At 38.3% G+C, this 26,784-nt stretch overlaps 1 protein-coding gene across 2 annotated transcripts in view; it reads right to left on the reverse strand.

Annotated features, from left to right (window-relative positions):
• The window catches only part of RB195_005052 (uncharacterized protein), a gene marked incomplete at both ends in the record, with an annotated part of 63,001 nt that extends 37,829 nt beyond the window's left edge, over positions 1 to 25,172 (reverse strand). The window contains 13 exons of one of the 2 annotated variants that reach the window (XM_064177340.1): positions 5,016 to 5,413; positions 5,475 to 5,534; positions 5,651 to 5,801; positions 7,988 to 8,051; positions 13,709 to 13,840; positions 14,524 to 14,611; positions 14,927 to 14,993; positions 17,154 to 17,234; positions 17,304 to 17,421; positions 21,976 to 22,055; positions 23,383 to 23,466; positions 24,770 to 24,875; positions 25,068 to 25,172. In XM_064177340.1, coding sequence (XP_064034464.1) covers positions 5,016 to 5,413; positions 5,475 to 5,534; positions 5,651 to 5,801; positions 7,988 to 8,051; positions 13,709 to 13,840; positions 14,524 to 14,611; positions 14,927 to 14,993; positions 17,154 to 17,234; positions 17,304 to 17,421; positions 21,976 to 22,055; positions 23,383 to 23,466; positions 24,770 to 24,875; positions 25,068 to 25,172 — 1,534 coding nt within the window. Of the gene's footprint in view, positions 1 to 5,015; positions 5,414 to 5,433; positions 5,535 to 5,650; positions 5,802 to 7,987; positions 8,052 to 13,708; positions 13,841 to 14,523; positions 14,612 to 14,926; positions 14,994 to 17,153; positions 17,235 to 17,303; positions 17,422 to 21,975; positions 22,056 to 23,382; positions 23,467 to 24,769; positions 24,876 to 25,067 lie in introns of both variants that reach the window. The other variant, XM_064177339.1, reaches the window with a different exon arrangement.
• Positions 25,173 to 26,784: the final 1,612 nt, after the last annotated feature.

The following is a 26,784-nucleotide window of genomic DNA, read 5'->3' on the forward strand; positions in this document are numbered from 1 at the left end:
TAGTGCCGAGGGAAAAAAAACGAACCGCACACAGAACAAAGCCTAACTTCGCTACTACGGAATGCGCCGATAAATTTGCGGTTGTTTCCTGCTATTTTGTGGATTTTATGCAATTAATGAGATGATTTCATGTGTGTTTCAAATTTTTCCGGATATATTTTAGAAAACGTTTTCACAAAGGTGAGAAGTTGAATGGATACGATTCTAGAAGACCAGAAAAAAAAGACTTTCTGCTACGACAAAGATGATGGAACTTTCATATGGTACATATGTAGGATTACGTAATAAAAAACGAAATGATAGCTGCTAGGAAGGAAGGAAGGAGGGAAAAGTCGAGAAATCCCAATTTTATAGTTGAAAAATCTTTTTTTTGTATACTCGAACGTTCCTCTTGGAGAATAATTTCTTCAAATGGACGCATCAAAACACAATGTTTTTTTCCCACAAATCTACAGTTATAAATTCCATACGGATATTTCCAGAAGTTTCTGGCTAATTAGTTCCGCGAGAGGATATCAGACGAGAACGTTTGAGACAAATTTCATAGTGATGAGCTTCATCTATCATTCTCTAATTTAAATTCGAGCAAAAAAAAAACGAGAAATGCAGCTAAAAGGTGTGTGTGAAATGACAGAAATAATGTAAAAAAATATTTGGAAAATTACCAAAATCCGAACGAAATCAGCTGCATTTGAAAAAAAAAAAACTGAAATTTACTCTGTATGAACTTTGAATTACTTCATCGTGTTTACTGTGGTTTTCTTCATGCATTCTATATTATTTTGTCTATATTATTTATTTTGGTCATTCTTTTTCATATTTCCATGTAGGAAAGGACACGAAAAAAGGATATTTTGCCATTTCACGGGAAAAATCCCTTCTAGACAATGACGCCACACATACAAAATATGGGAGAAAATAAAAATTTGGTGATGCTTTGTTAAACGTTTTCTCTTGAAGAACCTTCCTCAAATCAAAGAAAAACACAAAGAAAAACATGAACCACACAGAGAAAACTACAGTATAAGCATAATTTCAGAAAAATTTAGGTAGGAACATATCCATCAGGAAATTTCGATTGGGTGGTAGATCTTCAAAAGACAAAACAAAACAAAACAAAACTAGTCGTTAATTTTTCTGAACTCTTTAAAGATTGTTGCGAACTGCTCGAGGTAACTCGGGACCAACAAAACCCACGGGGCAAATCTTGTAAACTCTCGCACTTGGACGAGTTTTCGCATCTATTCCCCGGTATATTAATGTTTGGAAAAGGAAAAAAGAAACAATTTTAAATTTATTTCATTTCCAAACAAATGACTCTACTATGTACTTACGGCAGGTACATATAGTTGAAATTTCGCATAGATATACATATTCATTATTATTGGCTAATCATCTTCATAGAATATAATATTATTTTTTTACATAATAGTTTCCCCTATATTCGTATAGTTTCCACATAGTTATTCTTATTTACACTTATTTTACACATTTATTTATTATGATTTATTATTATTTACGTTTTTACGTATTTATTATTATTTAAATAACTTTTTTTTATTTATTCATAAAGTTTGATAGTTTTCTCAGGTATAACTCTTTCTTCTACTCACTAAATTTTCGACGATTTTTACCGGGTTTTAAAGGAATGACGTCGGAATCGTTCTTCTCATGAAGTGTCGTGATTTTCAAGGAACTCAAGGGTCATCCGCCTATTTTCACGTTGCGAACCGCCGTCGTATCTCTCGCTTGTCGTCGACGCTGTCTTTGCGAGCGATTATGCGTTACCCTTTTCAGTAGGATCGAAGGTCAGCCAGCACCCCCCGCCCGGCCCGGCCACTAACCATCGACCATCTCAGCAGTTACTGTCGTGTTGTGGCTCCTCCCGATCTCCACAGGTCAACAACAGCGGCTATGGCTGGCTGAATGGCTGGCTGGCTGGCCTCAGCCGCTTGTGCGTGGATTTACGATGAGTAAAGACGTACATACGTATACGTACGTATGTACGTACGTGAAAACCTAGAAATTACCGTGCGCGATGATGCAATGAAAAGGCTGTTGTGAGAACAAGTTGAGAGCGGCCATGAAGGACGAGAAAAAAACCAACAACACCCGGATCCGCTCCACTGTTCCGCTGATTCTACCGAATGCATGCAGATTCGGGTAAATGTGCTGCTATTCTCCCCTCATTCTCTGTCTATTCTCATCATGAAATTAGAAAAAAAGCGAAAAAAAGGTTATTTTCATCAATACAATCACAACAGAAACAGATGTCCTGGAGAATTTCACGTGAACTTCTGGTAAATCTCCTTAAGATATCACGTTAGTGGAGCGTGGAGCGAAACGGAAGCCGTTTTCATTGTTGCCGATGAGAAAAAAAACTGTCTGGGAAGAGGAAAGCACGGAACATCGGAAAGAGGAAAAAGATCAGCTAGATTTTAGTTCTTTTTCTTCTACGTGTAAATTCAAATGTCAAGATGAGAAACTACTCACGAATGACTGGAATTCACCAACGGTTCTCCGGAAAAATTTAAAAAGAAAATAATTTTTTGTTTACAAAAAAAGTAATCGCTTTTGTTGGCCTTTTAGGAAAGAAGTAAAAGTGGAGACTGTATATTTCAATCAGAGAATTCGTTTCCACGATTATTCGATTCGTTCTTTCGATTCGTTGGTGATTTGAAAACCGCCTGACGACACACCCAAACCGCTCTTCTTATGCCGGAACTCTATCCGTAGTGAGTTCCTTCTTACGGATTAAAGGGGAAATAGTTGTTCAAAATCACGGGTTTTCATAAATTTCACGGGAAAACTGTTAGAAAAACGTCGGCCACTCGCCAGAGAACAACAAACAGATCCATTAAATATTAAGTTCACCTAATAAGGAAAGAAATCACATTTTTTCCAAAATTAGTTTTTATTTTAATTCTAAAGTAAGCATTAAGAGTAAATACATAGTGGATATTATTGGACTCGTGAAAAACTAGTTCATTTCCAATTTTATATTTATTAGTTTTGATTTAAAACCTTTTAATCCTTAATATTTATATTTATCAATTTTTAGCTTTAATCACTAACAATAGACGTAATTTTTAAGAGGTGAAAATCACGATTTCCAGCAATTATTAGTTTAGGTTTTTGATTTTTTCGGTAACAAGAGCAGTTAATTAACTGAAAAAGAAAAATGCATCTTGAGTGAACTGGTCGCCATGAGCCGAACACATTCTTTTAGCTGACTTCATCTTCATGTGCATAACCAAATGAAATTATCCGAATATCCTGTACAGTTTCATATGAGAACGCTGTGTCTCAGACAATCAAGTTCATTCTTGCAATTCTGGTTCTGGAGAACTGCCATACTGCTCTTTTTTTCTTTGCACCCACTAGAAACTACCAACTCCAACTGGAAACCAGCAGAAGCAACCTTGAAGGAGCACCTTACTCGTCGGCTAGACTCGATTATCGATCGGTCGTATGTTTGCTGGTTAGCCAAGGGGTCTGTCTAGTGCAGCAGCGGACGTCCTCGGTCTGTCCGATGGGTTTTTTCTCCAGTTGATGTCGCCCTGTCGCCGCTGCTGCCCGGTGCTATAAGTGCCTGCGTGAGTGGAGATGGAGGTGCTGGTGATGGTGGTGGTGGTGGTGGTGGTATGTCTGTCTGTCTGGCTGGCTGTGTACGTATGTATGTGTACGTGTGTCTGTGGTGGCCAATAATTGCTGTTCTCTTCGTCTGAGATGACTCACTTGTGTAAACGGAACACCGTGGCCATCTCACACCATCACCACCATCATCTGACCACGCCTACGTCATGTCGTCATATCCTCATGACTCCTGGACAGTAATCCTAGTGGTGCTAAGAGTTGATGGGACCCTACATGAATCTGAACCTTCGCTCGCTTACACGAACGATCAATGTGTGCCACGCATAATGAATTGAGGAAGTGACCGGCCCCGAAAACTGGGTCGGCCTCGGAATTCACATCCACTCCCCCCGGGTCAGCATCAGGATCCGAGAGGTGGTTGTTGGACCACAGAATAAAGAGACCGAGACTGATCAAGACAATTAAATGGTTGTCGGATGATTTTCGATGGCTGAACACACCACTCACGCACTACTCGGCAAACGTAAGGACATTTTTCAATCGCGCAATCAACTGGTTCGCTAAACTTTTGGAAGGAGATTGATTACGTCAGCAAACGAAAAATCACGATCCTAGTAGAGAAACCGTCAGAATTTCAACGTTCCAAGCAAACAGAACTCATTGTCGGAGAAAAATTCAACGTGTTCAGAACAAAAAAAAAATCGTGAATCTAATGAAATAGAACAAAATTGACAATAACACCAAAGTGACGTCACACCGAAAAGACGTTGAAAATTGCTCAATAATATTTACTTAACTATGCGACACAAACTACTGATTTATTCGAAAAATTCCGTATTTTCAGAGAATTCAAGCAATTTTTAAAAATTTTCTTACTACGTAATCAGAAAGTTCTAGAAAGTGCTGCTCGAGTGCTCGAAAATTCCATAATGCATGTCATTGTGAAGACGAAACGATGAGTTGAGGATATTATATTATTAAGAGGAAAAAAATCAGAAAAATATTGCAGGGAAAGAAGAAAAAGTCGAGAAAATTTAAAAAATTGAGCACACTTTAATCTTTTTTTAAATGATGCAGAATCTGCAATGTGAGAAAACGATTAAGAGAGGAATAATACATTTAAATTTTCACAACCGTCAGATTCTTGGAAGAATTTGAAAAACAGAAAGGTCGAAGATTTTCCAGAGAAAACTGAATTCTATTCTAGGATTTTTCCCTTCCTCATAACCAAAACGTACTTCAGAATGATGTAAACAGAATTATTATTCCCAAATAATAAGTGCACACAATGTTTATGTAACCAGTTTCACATGCACAAGAACTTTGTACAAAGAACAACCCAGAAAGACCAAAAAAACAAAACGGATCAGGTCTGGATCCTGGACAAAGCCATCGATGTGGGCAAAAAACACACGAACCTTCAGATAACGCCTCTAGCCGTGACGTTATCAGTCTGGCCTCCTCATCAAAATCTAAATCAGAGCTGACAGCAGCCGTAGAGGAATCAGTATCACTAGGAATTTTACTTAGATCGTAATAAGTGAGCAACGCTGGCGGTACTTCCAACTCCTCACGTACAATTTGAGGTATAAGATGTTGACGAATAGGCTCTGGACCGATGCAAACCACTCGATCGTACTCGAGGTTGAGGTTTGCGACCGCGTCCAGGAACGTAGCAGATGGTTCGACGACGCCATCGTAGAGCAGAACGGGAGTCGACGCTGCTGCTGCTGCGGTGGTGGTGGAGGTGGCAGAGGTGGCGGTGGTCGTTTGGATATCATCCGCGGGGTTCTGCTGCTTGACTCTGAGCTGAGCTCTTAACGGTTGAGGTCTCACGAGCAGCAACAGCACGCGCCGCATCCGCATCGTCAATGTACGGAATCGCCGCCGCGTCCTTGGGTACAAACGCGAACCACAGCGGAGTGGGCGGCGCGGACCTAAAGAAGCAGGGTGTTCCGCGACGACGAACACAGAGAGCCAGAGACGTAGAGCGGTCAAGGAAACCCCTCCACGACTCCCTCTCTGCCTCACGATTAGAATTGTGCTAGCTCACTTGTTCCCGATCACTCCTTTGGCGCTCTTCAGCACCCTCAGCAGCGCCATCGCATCCAGACCTCTTCCAAGCGAATGGATTCGCTCGATACACGCTGAACCCATCACATCCACCGCCAACGTTGTCAGTACCAATCCAACGAACAGGAACACTGAAATAACAGTAGCTATGTATTTGGTGGATGCTGTGTATTTGCACAGCTTTAAGAACTCCCCGTCAGGGCGACGACATACGTGCCCCGATCGCTCAGCTGACCTCATTTTCATCAACAACACCTCAAAAATTGCAATACTACGAACTGATCGTGGGGGACTTTTTTGAACGTTTTAAATTTCAGGATAGCCACATTTCTCGGTGGGAAAAGAAAAAAACTACGCGTGGAATCCAAGCGATTCGGAGAGGACAAACAGACGTTGCCAACGCGAAATCGTGGTAAGAAGCGTGAATCTCGGGTTTCGCTGGCACCTCACATATTTGTATTTTTCTCCGTTTCCCAGAGTAAACTTGGAACGAGAAAGCAGAGAAAGTGTGGGAAGATTCGAAGATTTTCCTAAGGAAAATTCTTTCAATATATATATATATATATATATATATATATATATTGAAAGAATTTTCCTCTAAGATAAAAAATGAGTGTGCACCATAATTTCCACCACATTTTTTTCAAAGGAAATGAAAGAGAAAAATACAAAAGTCGGGAACGTAAATGTAAACAAAAAGTACTGTATTCAATGTATTCGTATTGATTTACTCGTCTACATAAATCATCTACGCACATACTTGTTCATTTCCCCTTCAATTCCTAAAGAATTCATCGATCTAATCGACTGTGTGTGGAAATATCCGGATTAAGAAAACAAAAATCTATTTGTCGTTCGTTCCTCGAAAAAATTCGTTGAAAAATAATTCCCCATCCTTAAACATAATGGATGCCATCGATTTTGATGGGAATAAAAAAACCCGCTATTCTTCAAAAAAGAAAAGCTTAATGACCACTCATATGTATTTCCCAAACGTCCGTGGAGTTCTTCTGTTGCGAATTTTTTTTTACGATGATGGTGCCAGAAAACATGGAAATTTCCAATGTAGTGTACCTACGAATGTTCTGAATTGGTAAATAACTATAGGAAACTCTTTTTCTTATCTTTACTTCTCTTTTTATTTCTTATTATTTTTCTAATCTCCTTCAAAAAATCCCTTCACGTTCTTTTTTCTTCGATGAGAAAACGTTTTCAAAGGGATTTTTTTAAGGAAAAAAGTAGTGAATTTGTTCTACAAGCCGTAGATAATTTAACAATAACGCATACCTACGTATACAATACGGTCGCTTTCAGTGTAGAAAGGAGAATAGTTTTAGCTTAATTGGAATTTTTTAATTTAGTTTTTAATTTCTTTAACTCAGTTAACCTATGTTCTAATTTATTTTTTAGGTTTTAACTTAATTTAGGTTCCTTTCAAGAAGCAGCAGGTAGCATTTTTTTTCTAAACTTCAGTTTTGATCGAAATTAGCAAATGAATGGATTTGTAGTTGGTGGACAGCCGAGGAACCAGTCGTATATGTATGGATGCATGTTTAGCTGACTTTTTGCAGTTTTTCCCAGCACAGCGCGAATGAATTGTGGCGAGATCCATTTGTTTGTTATCGCCAAACATGAATCAAGGTTAAAGAGACGCTGAGACGACGACGAGGTTCTAGATAATAAAACATTTCTCAATGACAAAAACAGATAGAGCTGCATTCCTAATTGAGTTGTTGATAAGAAACAGGGCGGTGAAGGTGGTATTCTCGTAAAGTTTCGGAAAAATCTCGTAGTCCGGAAAAATATCTCTATCCGTTAATTTCCGGAATTTGAATAATTTTATTTTTTTTTCTTCGAAAAAAATTATTCACTTTTCATAAAAACCCGGAAAGAGACTCAACCCTAGTCCTAATTCACTTCTTAAGGATCTTAGGATCTTTTGAAGGGAGCAATGTACATGGTTTAGCTGGCAATCGTCGCTAGCGAATAAAATCGTTCATGAAATCTTCCACAATCTCAAAATTAAAGAAGAAAAAATTGGGCCATTGAGATTTTAGGGTTAAGATGTTAAGGTCACTCTAAATTTTTATAAATATCTTTGCGAAAAATTCTGTTGGATTCATTTTCCTACTATCGAGAAGTTAAAGAAAACCCGCAAGATCGTACGGCCACCGTAATCCAGTGAACACCATGTTTTCCTTGACTAAAAAAAAAAATTCCTCCTAGAGAAATTACCGTAACCCAGCCATAGAATCTCCCATGCGTTTGTATGAATAACTTTAAAAAACCCAGGCAAGACACACTCCGAAAAACCTACCTATAGATGCGAGCATATACTCCATATCACCTTGCGGATAGAGGTCGCCAAATCCGACCGTCATCTGAAATATCGTCGGCTGTTATCGGTTAATATCGATCCGCCTACAGTATTTATTAGATCAAGATCCGTTGTCTCTTAGTAAGCTCGTTGCTTTATGGGCCGTAATGGTTGTTGGTTCCTCGTCGTTGAACCGGTTCAATATGAGGTCAACGGTGGAACGGTGGAAGAAAATCGATTCACATTAAATAGCTGGAGATGTTTCCGTGGATCTTTCCCGCATATACACACACTGATGTTCTTTTACTACATAAAACTTTAAATACGACAATATAATACAATAATATAAATAATAACAAAAATTAGTATAAACGTAACAATATAAATAATAGCAAAATTAATATAAATATAACAATATGATACAATAATATGATAAACATATTTACCATATAAACCTCGAGCGAAATTTTAGTGAGCACTGCTCTTCCTTGCTTCTGTTTTATGGCACGCTTATGGGTGTTTGACAAAAATAAATAAATAATATCAAAATATAATAATACTGATAGTACATAGTACAAATAATTTAAAAATAATATAAATGAAATAATAAGGAATATAATACTATAATTTAAATACAGACTCCAGGTCCTGAACTCTCAAAATGATTTCCTTGTATTCTTTTTGAAAATAGGGAAGGATTCATAGTTAAGCTTGTTATGAGAAAAAAAATGAAGGAAGGAATGGAATCTTACGATTTCAAGACTAAAACCGTCTCCGAAACTTTTGAACAGCAACAAAGAACCTCTACTTTTTTCTGTTAGACCTAAAAAGTAATATTCATTTAAAAAAACTATTCGTAGAAATAAATAGTTGTGCTAATTTTTTTTCCAACTAGAGTTGATTTGTTTCAGCCGTAAACAAGATAGTTATTGATTTCTATTAATTAACAACTAACGTTTCGTTGTTATCGCTCTCGCCAGACCCTGCACAAAAAATCGTCAGTGAATTATCCTCTTAAGCGCTTCATCGCCCTACATATAGCATCAATAGAAAAACACTACGTACGTATTTCTCAAAGTTCAAGGACAATCGAACATGGACACTAGTTCTGGTGGTGTTTGATTGCTTCTGTGGTTGCAATGATGCCAAGCCGCCATCATTGCAACCACAGGAGTTCCTGCGTTTCTGCTTAAACTGGTTTTTTTTTACTAACGCTTCGATTTTTCTTTCAAAAAATTTGTACATAATATCGCCGCGAGCAGAAACGTTCCACCTAGGCAGTGACGAGTAAGCATACAGGAGAAGAAGGAAATTTTCCAAAGTTTCTCTTTTTTCCTATGAAATGTCCAGAGCACCAGTCGAATTCGAATTCTCAGTCATAATTCTACTGGTAATAGAAGAAAGCATATGGTAAAACACACAATTTAGTACAGAACTATAGAAGATTTAGCGAAAAAAAGCTCTTCTATAAAAAAACTACCACATTTCCTCTTCGTCTGCAGTGCTTCCACATTTAACATTTCAGAAACCTGAAGCTTTTTTGCCGCTGATTTTATTAGCGCCAAATTATTCGAACACCTTCTTCTTCCATGGAGATCCATCTACGGGAAATGCCGATGGCTGGATTCCGTAAGTGCGAAAATAATTAACGAATATCGGGGAAGTTCTGTTTTTTTCAGGTCATACATTTGTTAAAACCAAATTCTGGAAGTACATTTGAAATATTGAAAATTCAAATTAAATTGAAAATAATTTGAAATCGATAGCGATAGCTTTCGAATGTTACTTTCAAGCTTAAATTTCGCTCTTTCTCAGGGATTCCGACGGTTTTGCCACGGATTGATCCCCCAGAGACGAATTTCAGGACAGAAGTTTGTATTGAATTGGAAAATATTCTGAATGAAATTTAAATTTGTAGCGGTGTTGCATATCATTTACTTGAATGGTAGACGAGCATTCAAAGTACTGTGCAGCACAAATACAACACATTTTTAAAAGTACTTTTACGTAGCTAAACCTCATTTATTCATCAATTCTCTGGTTCTGGTGAAGGCGGTTTCGAAGAAAATTGGTAAGCTAGTTTAAAATTTAGAAGAACTTAACTTAAAAAGGATAGGATAAGGAATGATTACAATATTGATGAAGTATCAACAAACACCTGCGAGATCTCAGAAATCGGATCGGAAATCTCAGTTTACAGTACAAAAAATTTCATCGTGGAACCGAGTAGGTGTAATGGTCAGTTTTTCTCTTCATTCAGCTCTGGGATGTGAAATTTGTGATCACGATATGAAACGTGTGAAATCCACAAAATTTATTAGTTATTATTTGTTTGTTGATCATTTATTTAATTTACAAAATGCGACTCAAATCACCAAAGGATTACTCATATGGTGCGCTAAGCCATCGTCCATTGGCTCCTGTAGAACAACAGAACAATTTCACATCAGATCCTATCCATTTACAGAGACGGAGCGAATATTAATCACAATTAAAAACAATTTTCTCAACAGCTGTGAGAAATAGCTCAGTCCTCGTGATGTACCTATAACAAAACGGTTCAAAATTGAAAAGGAATCTCGCGTCTCCAGGATCGGACGTATTTATCTGAGAGGATTCGGTTGGCGCTTATTAATCATTGTAAAAAGAGGGCACATTAAACCGCTCCTTCTGCCAAGAATCTTGAGCTTTGAACACATATGCTCTGGAAAAGGAAGTAGGCGGTGATCTTTACGTTGTATATGCTTAGTAATTTACTAAACATGCAATGTTGGACTGGTAAACAACGAGGTTTCACTGCTATGCACAGTATACTTAATTTAATCCTTTGACGACAGCGCGGCTCACCGGTGAGCTGCACACTTTTCATTGGTCTATCTCATGATTTCCTAATTTTTTTTGTGGAAAATTTTTTTGTGCTTAATTGGAATATTAAACACAACCTCGGCCAGGAAAAGGAAGAGAACATGGGTCGTGTCAGATGCGCAAAAAATGAGCTGTCATCAATAGATTAGGTTATTATTTGGAATTCTCTTCCTTTCTTCGAAATTTTTTCTACTAGGAGAGTGCTTATATCGCAGCTTGTTATTTACTTTTACTATTTCCTTGGGGCGGACGTAGCGCAGTCGGTGGTTCTGCTGCCTGCACGATCGATGCAGGTTCGAATCCGGCCTAGTGCTCCTCAATCCTTTCATCCCTCCGGGGTCGATAGATTGGTACCAGACTTGTCTGGGAGGATAAAAACACGGACTTGACACATCGGCTGGTCACCGTAAGCCACTGTATAGGGCTGTTACACGTTCTTAAACGTCAAACGATTTTGAATTGAGGTAAACGTGGTGGCGCATCCCAAGCGGGATGATTAACGCTAGGCACTTCTATTTTCTTCTATCTTTTTTTTTTACTATTTCCTCGTCCAAATGTGATTCGTAACGGATTTGGTTCGATTGGCGACGGTTACGCAAAAAACGGGCTGTCGTCAATGGGTTAGAGTTATGTATGTTTGTGCACAAAGCGAATATCGCTTACATTTTCATCTTTCGCCCCTTCTGTTTCGAGTAAAAAAAACAATTTCTTGTTTGTGCTATCAATTTACTAGCAACGGGTCAAATCAAGAAGCGGCGGTACCGCAAGAGCTGTCATAGTCGGGTCAAAACGACATGAAGCGCGTTGCAGTTGCGTAGGCGGCTGCCCACTAAGCGACGTGATGAAGCTAAGCGTCCGGAATCGTGGTGAGACCCATCGCGAACTACATCGATGAGTGGCACTAGCAAGGGTCCCCACTTGATCTTATCCGCTACGCTCCAGCGCACCGCTTTCCCGACTATAGAACACAAAAATCCGCTAGTAACTACGTTGTGTCAGCATCAAGGCATAAAAGTAAACTTGTGCCTGTATCCAATAAAATCCCTGCAGTTGGATGAACGGAGCTCTAGCGAAAAAATGAACTTCGGTTGGAATAAAGGAAAAAGTTTCTGGCGTAGATCAATCCGCTTGGGATGCGCCCCCACGTTCACTTCAATTCAGAATCGTTTGAGGTTTACGAACGTGTATCTGGCCTATACAATGACTTGCGGTGGCTAGCCGATGTGTCAGGTCAGTGCTTTTATCCTCCCAGACAAGTCCGGTACCAATTTATCGACCTCGGAGGGATGAAAGGCTTGGTGAGCACTAGGGCGGATTCGAACCTCCGATCGATCGTGCAGGAAGCGGAACCTCTAACCGCTACACCACACCCGCCCATCGGTTGAAATATGCAATAAAAATTTACTTCCGGATATACATATCATATGGCGGAAATACATTTCCACTCATTTTAGCAATGGAAACGTCCCGCTAACAAACGGCTAGGTCCAGCCACGAAGTGCCGTTGCACGAGTTTGCGTCAGAAAAATAGCCTAATACTATTGGATAGGAAGTGACCGATGGTTTCGTTTCCATCACATTTATTCCCCCAAAGACAAATGTATTCAATACAGGCGCTGAATGGATCACATAAAGATTGATTGATCGACATCCAGTGGTATGATTCGTGATATTCTTTTCTCCTGGAAGAACTTCAAATGAGACAGTTTCACAGGTTGGTTACTCACTTACTTAGATTAGTGAAATGGCCCGCCTTCACAGGACCTGCGGGCCCACCTCCTTTTCCACTCGTTTCGTCCCCTCTCCATTGTCATCCAAGATGTCCTCACGTTTCGTGAGTGACGTTGACGAGGTCCTTTAGCCGTGCCCAGCTGAGCTCTCAGCTGATCCACCCGTGCAACGAACACATCACCTCATTTCGTTCACGGTCTCACGGGAGTGCGTTTAGCATCTTTTGGGTTTCGCTCTGTGTGAGATTGTGACACAGGGTGATGAGGAGTATCAAATCCGTCCGTATTGTACGTTTCGTGTATGTGGGAATGGATGAGGAGGAGCTGATCATGAATATTACGTTTATTTGAAACGGAGGAGTATATGTGGAAGTTATGGGATCCAATAGGGGTTTGTTGAGTGCTGGACAATATTTTTATCGTAGTTCATTTAGTAAACTTTCAGCCGTCTTCATAAGAGTCTAGAAACTGGGGAAATTCATCCCCAAATATCCACTCTTCTAGAAGAAAATCCTCGCGTAAAGGAGCGAAAGTGAAGAAATCCCGATTCGTCCTTCTTTTCTTCAGAGGTCAAGCTGAATTTTGTGCAAAAAAAATCATTTGCTGGTTGTAAATCGATAATTCATCATTGATCAGCAGCAGAGTTATGAGAAGGAATGTCTGTTTTTTTTTACTTTAACCTTGGATCAAAATCACTTAGAATTATAACAACGTCAACGTCATTAACGTCAAAAGCGGAAACTGCACTGTACCAAGCGCAAGTCTGCAAAGGGAGTAAGATGTAAGATTTTTTTGGTTACGGTAAAAGAATTGTTTACGCTTCCGCGATCCGTTTGGTGAACTTTAGACTGATTTCGCAATGTTGCAATGTTCATGTGCACAAAGGCAGCATTTCGGTCACTTCGGGAAGTTGTCAAGTAAAAATATGGACGGAGAAAATTGATTAGAAGTAAATGATAGCTGGAAATAGGAACCATCTCACAATTGCCAAAAGAAACTGCGTACTTAACTCACATCCAGGAAATTTTATCATTTCTCGTACTTTGTTTTTTGTTTTCCTCTTATTTCTCAACTAATTCTTCTAAAATCTCGAAAAAAAAGGCAGACAGACTTCGAGAACACTCACCAATGAGATCAAACAAAAGTAGAACGAATCCAGAAACGACCATCCAGATTCGTAGAAAGTGAAGATCCATGCGGACATTGTCATGTAACCGAGGAGACTGAGCAACACTGTGAGACGACGTGAACCGGATACCTGAGCGAAGTTAACACATTAGGAAGCAATAAAAATAAACATAGACATAAATAATAGCGTTTTTTTTTTCTTCAAAAATTTAATTTTCGCGCGCAAAAAAAAGTTTATGGTTATGTTAGAGATTATTTAAAAAAGCATTTTTTTCTCTACAAGACAGAGTTTTTGCTTTTTTATACTGACTTAATTCTTATCAATTTTTAGATCAATACTTAGAAGTGCTAGATCTCGAACTTACCATTTCTGATTTTTTTTACTGTTTTTTCTAAACATTTATTTATTTGTACATTTGTATTTTAGTGGATGGATGACAATTTATTCCGGAATGTTCCCATAAGCATGGTACACGTTAATGAAAACTATGCTCTTTTATACTAGGCGTCAAAATTACGAAAGCGATAGCGAGCGATAGGAGTTGAGTGAGTCAATTACTATATATTGCTTGAGTGTTTCTCATCGGAAGAATACTCAGGAACGAGAAGTAGCAATACAGAAATAGTAGAATACGAACTACTCCCTTGTGAACATTTGTAAACATTTAACAGCTTGTAAACAATGTAAACAAACACTTGTGAATAAAATTAGAAGCTACCTAACAAATAGAATAGTGAGCTGTACAGGATGTAATTTTCATTGATGGAAATGTCAGGGGAACTCAGGAGCGTGCAAGAAAACCTCAGGCTAACCTCAGCTAACGGGCTGTCGCCGGGTCGTCCAAGAAAATCCGCCAGGAACTTGGCCACATCAGCGATTGTGATCAGGGTAAGAGGGATTCTGAAATTGGTGCTCCGTGAAAAGCGACAAAAAAAACAAGGGTCCGTGAATTTGCGGGAATTTGAATTTGTGGTTGTATATAATTCGCATCTTTTCTCTTGCTGTATTATTCAATTAATAATTATTTATTATTCATATTTGATATAAAAATAATAGTTAAAATTTCAATATTAGTATATCTACTAATAATACTACTATGTCTACTAATATAGTTGAGTATGGTATTTTTTCTGCAGAAAATGTCCCATCTTATGCACCACTGTATGAAATAAACAAATAGAAAAAAATTCTCGGTAACGTGCACTGAAAACTGACCCGAGGATAGCATAAAACATGCACAGTATTTGGCCTTCGGAAGAAATCGGGATGAGATGACCATATCCTGAAAAAGACGCTACAATCAAGCTACAATCAGATGTGTCAGACGGTAGGGTGCAAAAAAGTGCGACGGTGCATCGCTAGAAGAGCGCAATGTATAAATGCATGATTTGTGATGTATTTACAATCCGTAGTATAAATAAATGTACAATAAGAATAAAAACACAAACATATAAATACACAAAATGTGTGCAAATATTACTTGTACCCAAAAATCTTCCTTCATTTCGTCAAATAAAATTAATCACGTCACTTCCTTATTTGACTATTCTTTACTCATATAGAAGTTAACGCTAGCATAGACGCGTGCGTGCGTCTATATTGACGTACGGCGGCGAAACGTCAGAGCTGTCCGTCAAGGACGTGATTGACGTTGTATTTACCTGTACGCTCAATTAGTGGATGCCGAAAGAAAGGTGGTTCGGGGCTTAGAGCGGTTTCGAACCAAATATTACTGTCTACGGTGTTCCAGGGAGCTGAACAACCCGAATTCCAAACAACAACAAACAAACAACAACAAATTGCACAAACTCAGCACACTTATCCAATAAATTTATGTCGATAGTGACGAAATTTTAAGAAAAGTCCCAGTGTAATACGTGACCGTGAAAATTTTAATCTTTAAAGGCGGTGAAACTAAAAGTCAGTAATGAAGAAAGGAAGAAATTGGAAAAAATCGATATCGACTCAAAAAATATTCTTTTCAAGTTTAATATGTTGGAAATTCTCTTCAATTCATATAAAAATGATGTTCTGTAGGTGTGATTAAAATGTATAAGGGAAAAAACTGCTCAGTATTGATCCTCCTCTTGATCTTGATTAATTCGATCTACAAATTGTGCTTTATTTGTAAGTAAACGGTATAAAGTGCTGATTTTCCGAACTTTTGGGAAAAAATAGTATTTTAAAAATTCGTTCAATTAATACTCCTTGTATAGGATGATTCAATGAACCACAGGATACAGCTATAAGGACCAAATAAACAAAAAAAAAGCTAAAATTTGACTAATATTAGCAAATTGATGAAATCTTCAGGGATTAGTGATGGCTAAGCGTGAAAAACAGTGCAGAAAGGCTTGCAGCGTTGTGACGCAAATTATCGATCGATAACGATCCTATTGTAGATCATATGGAAGTCTAGCCAAATGGTCAACATGTAGTTTTTAGTTCTTATAAATAATTAATTCCCCGTTCCTTAATTAGAAACTCCAGAAATTATTTAGGAATTAGTTAGGTAACGGAAGTGTGCGTTAAGAGAAATTCTAACTATTCACAGTCGACAGACTTGAAATCGGTGAAAAAACATGTACGATGTGCACAAAGCTACTTATAGTTCCGAAAATTAATGCCATAAATTTTTTTACGTGACTACTTAAAGTCAACTAAGTAGAAAATGGTTATTTTGTAAACATGCAGCTCCAGAAGTTTCTAATCGATCGATGCCCAGCAAATGCACTAGTAACTTAAACTCCTTAATTTCATTAATAAAAAAAAGGAGTTTTAATAGCAGCTGGCCAAGAGATAGCTGTGAACGTCAGAGTTAATTATCCTCTAATATATATTCACGACATAATTGAGCAGAAGTTACCTAGTGTCCATAGAAAGTTTTCAATGTGGTTACTTTTAGCTTCTCCTTCTGCTACTCAATCTCTTCCGCCACAAGACAGCACGGGTCCTCAATTTCTATGAATCTGGATGGTCGTTCCTAGAGTCGTTCTGTTGCTTTTTGATCTTTTTGAAGAATGTTTTCGAGTTGTCTTTTTCTTTCGAGAATTTAGAAGAATTAGAGAGGATGCTAGGAGAAGAACAAAGTAGAACTTTTCATAACTTTTCATATTCATAAAATTTCCTGAATATGAGTTGACTCCGCAGTTTCTCACCACAATTTCGAGATAGTTGCTCGTTTGCGGCCGTGCATACCATCTTTTTGCTGAATTCTCAAAGTGACCAAACTGCTGCTTTAGTGCTGCAAATGAGTCTTTTGCCTGCGTTTTGTACTTCAAATGTATTTTTTTCCATTTTAATCCTCATTTTGAAGAGGTTGATAATTCAGATACAGTACAGTCTAGTCTGTACTTTATTTTCAGGATTTCCTTGGACAGAACTAATTAATCTGCATAGAACTATGTTGATGCATTTTATGTTCTACTCTTCCCCAGCCTACCAATGGAGGTGAGCACAGTTGTGGTGAAGAACAGCGAAGAGGCGAGGTTCCATCGCGATAGAAAACTGTTGTTCTGCAGATCTAAACTAGCAAACAAATTGATTCAATCAATAAATCTCTCAATTAACATTGTTTTTACAAAACAGCTACCACTCGGTTTCAAGCCAGCCTCAAACGCGTCGAATGTGACTTTCGTGAGATGATCGATAAGCTTCAAGGCGGTTTCGTTCTCTGGGTCCAGTACCACATTGTATGCTTTGATCGCTTCCTGAAAAAAAACGTATTAGGTTGGTGTAAACATAATGCGCCCTTTTCGTTCCGTTATCTTCACCACAAATGTTTCTCGGCTACACTCATCTTAAATGTTAAAGGCGCATAGCGGCTCTTGTAGCGCATTTTGTTGTGGTTATTAATGCTGGAGTGGTTTTGAACGAGAATCAGTATTTCGTCGGTTTCGACACCAAATCTTCTTCCATGAGTTCAAGTTGGTTAGGTCAGGTCTGCAACGGAGACAGCTCGGAATATCAATGATGTTTGGGGTGAGAGAAGCACCACCGAATCCATGGCATGACGTTACTTCCAAAGGTTTCGTTGTGGCGACATCAGCCTCGAAGGCAAGGACTATCGCTGCCGCTCTTCTTTACCTTCGAAGTTGACGACCACCCGCTGAAGGGAATCATCGAAGATGATCCGTTTAGAACAACACGGGAGGTTGCCTAAAAGCTAGGCGTTGACCATTCAACGATCGTCCAATCGGAGAGAACTGGAAAGATGAAAAAGTTGGACAAATGGGTGCCACATGAACTAAGCGAGCCCCAAAAAAAAACCACCGTCTTGAGATCTGCTCCACGCTTCTGTTACTCAACAAGAAGGATCCATTTTTTGATCGTGTTGTTATTTGCAACGAGAAATGGATCTTCTACGACAACAGGAAGCGTCCTACTCAATGAATGGATGTATAGACAAGGATGAAGCTCCCAAGCTCTTGCTGAAGCCAAAGAGGAACCCAAAGAAGACCACGGTGACTGTGTGGTGGTGTGCTATAAGTATAATCCACTGCAGCTTGATGAAACCTGGCGAGACCATCACCGCAGAGAAGTACTGCAAGGGAACGGACGAAATGCACCGAAACGAGAACCATTTCACTTGGAATTAGTGAAAAGAAGGGCCCGGTTCTCCTACACGATAATGCCCGGCCACACATTTCAAAGGTGACGCTACTGAAGTTGACCGAGCTAACCTACGGGACTCTGCCTCACCCACATTATTTTTTGTGACCAGACCTTTCGCCAACCGACTATCACTTTCACAAACATCTGGACAGCTGCCTAACAGGTAATACCTTGCAAATCCAAGGATGACAAGAACGAATTCCGGAGGTTCGTGGACTCCACAAGCTCGGACTTTTACGCAGCGGAGAGAAGCAAACTCGTTGGCAAAGGTACGTGTACTGTAATGGTTCTTTTTTCGATTGATAAAGTTGATTTTGAGGCGAGTTATAGCGCTTCAAAGTGAATGTTTGAGGAGGCGCATTATTTTTGCACCAACCTGATACATTGAGTTTCCCACCCGCTCCTTGTATTGGCTGGACCCATAAGTTGTAACGTTTTTTCTTAAGTGGGAACTTTAATTGAAAATAAAATGCAAAAAATACGTGCTCTCACTAAGCTTTCAGTATTTAAAGAAGCTGTTGACAGATTCCTTAAGCAAACAAGTATTGGAGGTTCCTCACATGTTTTCAGCAACGTATGTATGTACTCTTTATTATTCTTTTGCTAGTAGTTCGATTGTTCTTTTGTCTTGAAACCTCGGCATATTCTGTCTGTGTTTTGTTATAGTGTGCTTGCGAGGTTTTTAGATGGAACCTTTATTTGCCTGACGTTTCGGCTTTTTCGCCGTCTTCAGAGGCCTAAATAGAGAATGACTGGAACAATGCTACTTTTATCCCGCCAATTGCCACGTTACCCCAGGTCAGTGCTTCGATAATCGTTCAGGGTAGTGGAAACAGAAACCCATCTACATTGAAAATGGTCTTACGTGTTGCTTCACCGGATGTGGCGCGGCTGGTTGCACGTTTCGGCTTTTTCGCCGTCTTCAGGCCTCTGAGGACTGCGAAAAAGCCGAAACGTCAGGCAAATAAAGAATAAATAAATAAATAGAAATAAACATAAAATCTTTTGGCGATCTTATGATAAAGGATAAAAGGATAAAGTTTCTGGCGTTAATCAATCCGCTTGGGATGCGCCCCACGTTCACTTCAATTCAGAATCGTTCGGGGTTTACGAACGTGTATCTGGCCTATAAAATGACTTGCGGTGGCTAGCCGATGTGTCAGGTCAGTGTTTTTATCCTCACAGACAAGCCTGGTACCAATTTATCGACCCCGGAGGGATGAAAGGCTTGGTGAGCACTAGGGCGGATTCGAACTTCCGATCGATAGTGTAAGAAGCGGAATCTCTAACCGTTATACCACACTCGCCCGTGATCTTATGATACTTTTTTATTTTATGTTATTTGTTTTATGTTATTCGATAGGGAACTAAGTGCACCACAAAAGAGTATGTTTAGTTCTTTTTTATGCTGACGTTGTTTCTGTTCATTTCCGGTTCATTAAAATGGAATGTCAAGTCGACGAAAAAAGAGCATTTTCGACATCTTTTGCTTTTTTGCGTTTAATCAAGGTGCGAAAACCACAGAAACTGCATGCAATGCCTGCACGAACGCATCCCGTGACGTCTCGTTCAGTCATGATGTGGGATTGATGGCTTTACTGGACTATTTCTTCGAGTGCTGATTGAGTCTCGGTGATTTTTACCGTTGAGGCATCGAACGGCTTCATTGAACGTTGGGAAGAAGTTATAAACAACAACGTAGAACTCATTGTTGATTGATTTCTTGTTCATTTCTCGCTTATTTTTCTGCAAAAACCTGGACTTCGAAGAAAAAACGACAGACTTCCTGAGCCAATCCAATAGAAGCCGCTAGCGCTAATAAACCTGAAGTACATGATTTGGAGCGTTCATGTGATGTGAGGGTCAGTTTAGCGGAAAAATTGAAATGGCGCATAATTCGGGCGACTAATGGTCCGCTGTGGAGTCTAGTGGAGCAGAAAAATCAAAATAAATGCATTTCAGCCCCTAAGGTATGTAGTCTGGTGGTCAGTGCCTACAAGATTGGAATTTGAAATTTACGAATTAATTCAATTAATGAATTCTTAAATTTCAAATTCAATTAATGAATTAATCCTTAAATTTCAAATTCCAAAGAATAATGAAATAATTGATTTAATTTTAGAATTTCTAAAAGGAATTGAGTTCAATTCCTTTTTAAAAATCTCTTAAATGTTTCGCTTTTTACAGAGCTCACTATGTAACGCCGCTACTGAATTGTGTCCGAAAATGCATCTCTGACGAATTAACCCATCGCAAACCGTCGAAATTCATGCGAGGTGGCGAAATGGAATTTTGAACATTATCTAAAATTGTGCTTGAAATTAACATTATTTTTCTAAACCTTGCAGAATTTTGCTAGATTGTGGAAAAAGATAAAATAAAAAATGATGGAATGAGGGGAAATATTCTAACATATTGAATATAATATAAATATATATTTTGAATATATTTTCACTTATATTTAACAAAACATTGTACCCGCACTCAAAAATACTTTAATTGCTCGTTTACTGTCCGAGCACATGAAGTACATCACCGCTCCGAACTTTTGTTCCAAAAATTCATCTCCGAAGAATTGATCCGTCGAAAAACAGTGGGAACACTTGCAAATGGATAAAATTAAACTTTAAAAATATTACTCGAAATCAAATGAACTGCCGATTTCAAATATACTTTCAGAATTTAGTTTTGGCAAGCATGCCACCTGAAAACAAGCAAAATATCCCTAACATTCGTTAATTACTGTCGTTTCACAACTCCGCAATCCTGCTCGGCATCAGGCACATCCCGTGGATACATCTCTGTGTAAGGGAAAGATGTTTACAGGGTTCGCGCTGAAAAAATTTAAAAAATTCCAAAATTGGACAGAATATCTAGAATATTCGTTAGCAAAAGGTTTTTTTCATAACATTCGGTAATTGCCCTTCATCTGTAGATTCAAAATTTCCATCGGCTTCGGAAATTGACGTAAGATGGTACGTATCACTTTCCGCATGTTTCGCCTCGACTTCTGGGAGAATTTCAACAAAAGAAGCAGACAGTGAATTAATTGGGTCTTAGGTTTCCTGAACAAAGGGAATTTTAGTTTACTTCTAGCGAGAATCCCATTCTAATGAGGATTTTTTTCCTCAGCGTCAGAGAATGACTAATCCGTAAAAAATCTCTTTCATCCAGAAAAATCGATTACCACAATTGTCGTATTCCTCACAGTTGCTAAGAATTAATCGATTAATATATCGAGTTTATCGCCGAGCAACAAAGTGGAAAAATTGGTGTGGAGGAAATTTGTAGGTAACCATGCGCAAAAACGAAATCCAGCGGCGTTCATGGATGAAAACAGATGTGTAATTCACAGTGTTCGATAAAGAATTTGTATTGTTCCAGTAATAGATTATGCAAAAAATTTTGTTTATTTGCTTTTATTTATTCACATGCACCAGTAGTGGATAAAAGAAGAAAAAAATAAACACTTTTTTAGGTTTTTTTTCAGAACAACAGAACAGGAGGAAAATTCAAAAAAGATTACTATGTATTCATACTAACTAATATGAACTAATATGTAGTTTTTCAAGCGTACTCATTCATTTCTCATAGTGGGACGAGTGAGCAAACGGCAGAACAGTCTTGAAAATTCCTTAAAATCAGTATACCTCCGCTCTTCGGATTTCAGTCAAGTGAAAATCTCGGCGAATCAGCTCGTACGGTTGTTCAATGGCGGCGAAGACGAGAGCTAAAACGTATGATCACATAGTTATTTGTTTACTCATTAATTAATTAATTAATTAATCCCATTTATTTACTCTATTCCTATCTGTTTACTGTTCTCTGTTTGTTTTTGTTTTGTTCATTTACAAATTTATCTACATAACAAACAATTTGTTTAAATAATAGAAAAATAGGGGCCGGTGTAGTGTAGCCGTTGGGGCTTCAGCTTCCTGCACGATCGACCGGAGGTTCGAATCCGCCTTAGCGCTCACCAAGCCTTCCATCCCTCATGCGGGGTCGATAAATTGGTACCATACTTGTCTGGGAGGATAAAAACATTGACAAGTCACTGCATAGGCCAGTTACACGTTCGTGAACCTCAAACGATTCTGAATTGAAGTAAACGTGGTGGCGCATCCCAAGCGGATTGATTAACGCCAGACACTTTATTCTTTATCCAGTTAATAGAAAAATACCTGCTTATTTATAAAGGTTATTACTAGAGCTTTATGAATAAGTAGGGACTTTACTTTATTACTAGAATAACTTCGATCTATGTCAATTCATTTGATTTTTTGCCTGAACTATGGATGTAATCCTTCTTTTGGACCATGGTCTTTTCTTTATTATTATTATTATTATTATTATTATTATTATTATTATTATTATTATTATTATTATTATTATTATTATTATTGTTATTATTATTATTATTATTATTACTATTATTATTATTATTATTACTATTATTATTACTGTTATTATTGCCACTCTGACCCACTCCGTCATTCACCGATCCGACTAACTCATAGCGCATTCATGGTCAAACAAGTCCCGATGAATTTCTAAGAGGAATGATCGGGGCGCATATCTTTAACCTTCGTATTTCTAAGGTAAAGCAATTGGTTTTAGCGTCATTTCAATGGATGTAAAATGTGATTCAATGTAAAATCGCTTCGAACTTTCTTTGAGGTCTCAAAGTTACTTTACTTTGAAAGTGCAAGCTTTGCGAAGCGTTTCATCTCAGCGGGACGCCCGTAAATGGCGACTATTTGTCATGCACTACAAGTTAGAAAGGAAGTACATGGCTAAAAGTCACAAATACGTCACAAATCCCTTAATACATGTTTTCTCGGTTTTTGAGAAGTAAAAAAACGCGTAAATAAGCATTCGCAGTGAATGGATACAGTAGAGGTGAGCTTGACTCTATTTCAACTCAAAGTCCAAAATAATAGGCAGCACGTGTAAAAAAAGAAATGAATCTCGAACAGAAATCCTCAACTCCAGAAAACGGCTATCCACACAAATAAAACGAAAAATGGAAAAATATTATTTCGACGAAGAACACTTACATCCAATGAACACATACAGCAAAGTGGTTGAAATTAGCGCAATATGCGGTAGAGCAAGCCGAAGACGTACACGGAATGTGAGTCCTAAAATAATATTGGAAATTTTCCGCGAAAAATTCCAACGTAAGTAGTTTACATTAATAATATCCACTATATAAACGTGTATACTTTTAACCTACCGTATGCTATCCCCTGTATCCGGTTTCTATACCTATTAAATTAACATTAACATTAACATTAATACTGACTCGAACCGGTTACAATTCAACAACCGCATGGTGGGAATTTTTCAAGGAAAACACAGTGCATTAGCAATAAGTCGTTTGAGCGGGGACAAATAAAAGTGTTATTGTTGTTTACAGCAAGAACAATAAGTATAGGAGCAGAAGACTAATTTGAAATAGCCATGATGAACGAGACTCCTGAACTACATCACTATTTTTACATAGGCACTATGGCAGAAGATTCGCTGCGCTTAAAATCAGCGGAGAACATCCGTATTCTCACTCAGCACCTTCCAGGACGGTTTTTTTCAAATTGATATTATCAGAACAATTACATATATGATGCAATGAAGTGTTCAAATACTCGTACTGATCTATCTTCATCTTCGCATACTGCCGATCCTACATGGAATAACATGAAAGCCGACTAGTCGAAATAGTTGAAACGATTCTAAGAGGTAAGAGGTAAGCAAACCTATAGCTTCGCCCAAGTTATAGCCTACAATTAGCGCCAGAAACACAATGGCATAGGAATACAATGGCAATAAAAGATGGAGGATTTGAAAAAAAAAAAACACGGTAGTGATCAATTCCTTTGGGATCTACCTATGTAGCTCGATACACACAATCTTGGAAATAGAAGGAGGAGAATAGAAAGAGGAAAATGATCAGTTATTAGGAATTATCTAGGACTTCTAACACTGTTTATGGATGCTCCACGAATTCTCTCAAGCACAGAGGAAATAATTTAAAGAAAGCAAAGAAAGATAGTTTATAATGAGTAAATCGTCAGCGGAACGCTAAACCTTACTTATAATTCGGAAGGAAATCTTCCTGAAAAAAAGTAGAATCTCAGAATGTACGTCCAGAAACACATAGGAAGTAAGAGGTCAGATCGTGAAGTAACAGTGAAAACAAGAAACAAGGAATAATCCTTTCTTTTATTTTTTTCTTACCTTCCTTAACTCTTACTCTAGTGTTCAGTCTTCTAGAAGGCATAGACATAGGAAGTCTGAACAAATATTTTCCTCTATACAAATCAGGAGTCAGAGCGAAAGAAAAAACAAAGTAAAACCCTGAGAAAAGGATAATCGCGCAGAAAAACACCTTCAAGTGATTCGTTCCAGAGCAGAAGGGTTACCCATCCCAGAATAACGACCCACCGTCCTCATTCTGACGATACTGGGACTCGTCCGTGGCGCCGAGTGCACCCAATTCCATACCTTCGACTATGGCTGGCCGCCTAGCCATCCCGGTGACAAACGGCACCTGCAATTACACGGAAATGGGCGTGGTTTCGTCTTCATTTTCATCCACACAACCAGGAGTGCATATGTGGACTCAAACTCGAATAATTAGCACTTTTATCCCTTCGTTTCAAATTAAGTCCAGTACTTGGCCGAAATCAACCAATAAGAAGGAAGAATAGCTACTGGAGAAAGGGTTCTTTATTGGACTCACGGTGATTTTCGTGGACTTGGGCCATGTTGTGGGGATTCTTGTATGCGAGGAGTCAAATACGGTCCTATCCTCATAGCGATGAAATGAAATAGGAATAGCGTCCATAGAGCGTCGGCGATGCACTCGGCGATGACAGTTGTTAGGTCAGGAATCGTGTCCTCCCTGGGGGTACACAGGATCCAGGCAAGGACTGCTCCGGGCATCACAAATGTCAACTAATTGTCAGATTTGAGAAATGCAACGCGTGTCCTCTTCTGAAACGCATGAAGAATTGCTTAGAAAACACTTTGGATGTTCTTGGCTATGTATATGTAGGAGAGTGAAAGCGAACCGTAGTAGTAGGTTGACTTCTCGGCATGGATCCCGACCTTAGATGAGGTAACATTCCCTGGATTGAAGAAAAAACAGGAAAAAAGGAAGCAATTTTTAAGGGACATATCGTCAGCAGAACGAAATCCTTTCGAAAAGTGGATTTCCAGAAAGTACTTCTAGAAACAGAGAAGTAAAAGATCAAGTTGTTTGAAGTTGTTAGAAAAATTGTGCTTACTACCACTGTTGATGCTCTCCTGCGTGACGTCACTGAAAACTAGCAAGTTTCAAATTTTATTCTTTTTGTAACAAAAGAAAACGCGACTCGTTTAAAACAAAAAAAAAAGCAGAAACGGTTAAGTGCAACGGCGTTGATCATTCTTTACGGGATGCGTCGGAGCGTCCGAGATCAATTCAGAATCGTTTTAGGTTTATGCATACTGCGTTTGCTTTTTAGATTTACATATTATTATTCATTTATAATTATAGTTTTAATTTAATTCAATTTATAATTTGCTATAATATTTGACACACTAAACAATATAATAGGACAGATTTATCCGATTTTTTAGTTTCTGGAATTAGTCGCGGTATCTCCATTGTTTTAAGTGTTCTTAAGATTGTATACACTGGAATTCTTCGAATATCAAGAAGTTATTTTTATTTTGATTTTGCTGACAGACTAAAAAATATGCTCAGGGTTTTCATTACGTTAAAATATAACAAGGGTACATAGTATGATTCATCAGTTAATAATAAACATAACATTTACAGATACGTAGTTTTTTATCTATTTGCTGGAGCTGTACCCAAAATTGATATAGATCTTTCCTCATTGATAGCTAACGGTATGACGTTATCGTGAGAACCTGGAAAATCAAAACCATCACGTTCCACAACTGTGAGCCCCACGAGTTTTTAAAAGGGACATGAGGGCCCGCCTCTGTAGATCAAAACTTGCTATAAAAGAGGGAAAAATATACAAATAAAAATTCAAAACAAAAGATGTTAAATTTTATAAAATAAAGGAAGGTCGATACCAATTTTGACAACTCTTCAAACAAATCAAAAAAACTACGTGTTCAACATGCAAAGATTCAAGAACAATTGAACATGGGCATTTACAGATATCCTCAACCACATAAAGTAAAAAATTTTAAGAGCAAAGGTGTTGACATGCTACGATGTTAGTCTCTAATCCTTCTGCACGGCCTCATTGTCTTATATCTACCGTATCCACATAAATATGTGATCCCTCTAACGACCTCATTAAACATCCAAATACTAATTAATAGTTAGACATTCTTGCCTACCTTATTCTCATCCACTCCTCCTTACAACAGCTTCAAGAATGGAATTCAGCATATCTTTCCTGTTCATAACGCCGTTTTTATTCTTCCCTTTTTGT

Source organism: Necator americanus, chromosome I (assembly GCF_031761385.1).
Source record: "Necator americanus strain Aroian chromosome I, whole genome shotgun sequence".
NCBI lineage: Eukaryota > Metazoa > Nematoda > Chromadorea > Rhabditida > Ancylostomatidae > Necator > Necator americanus.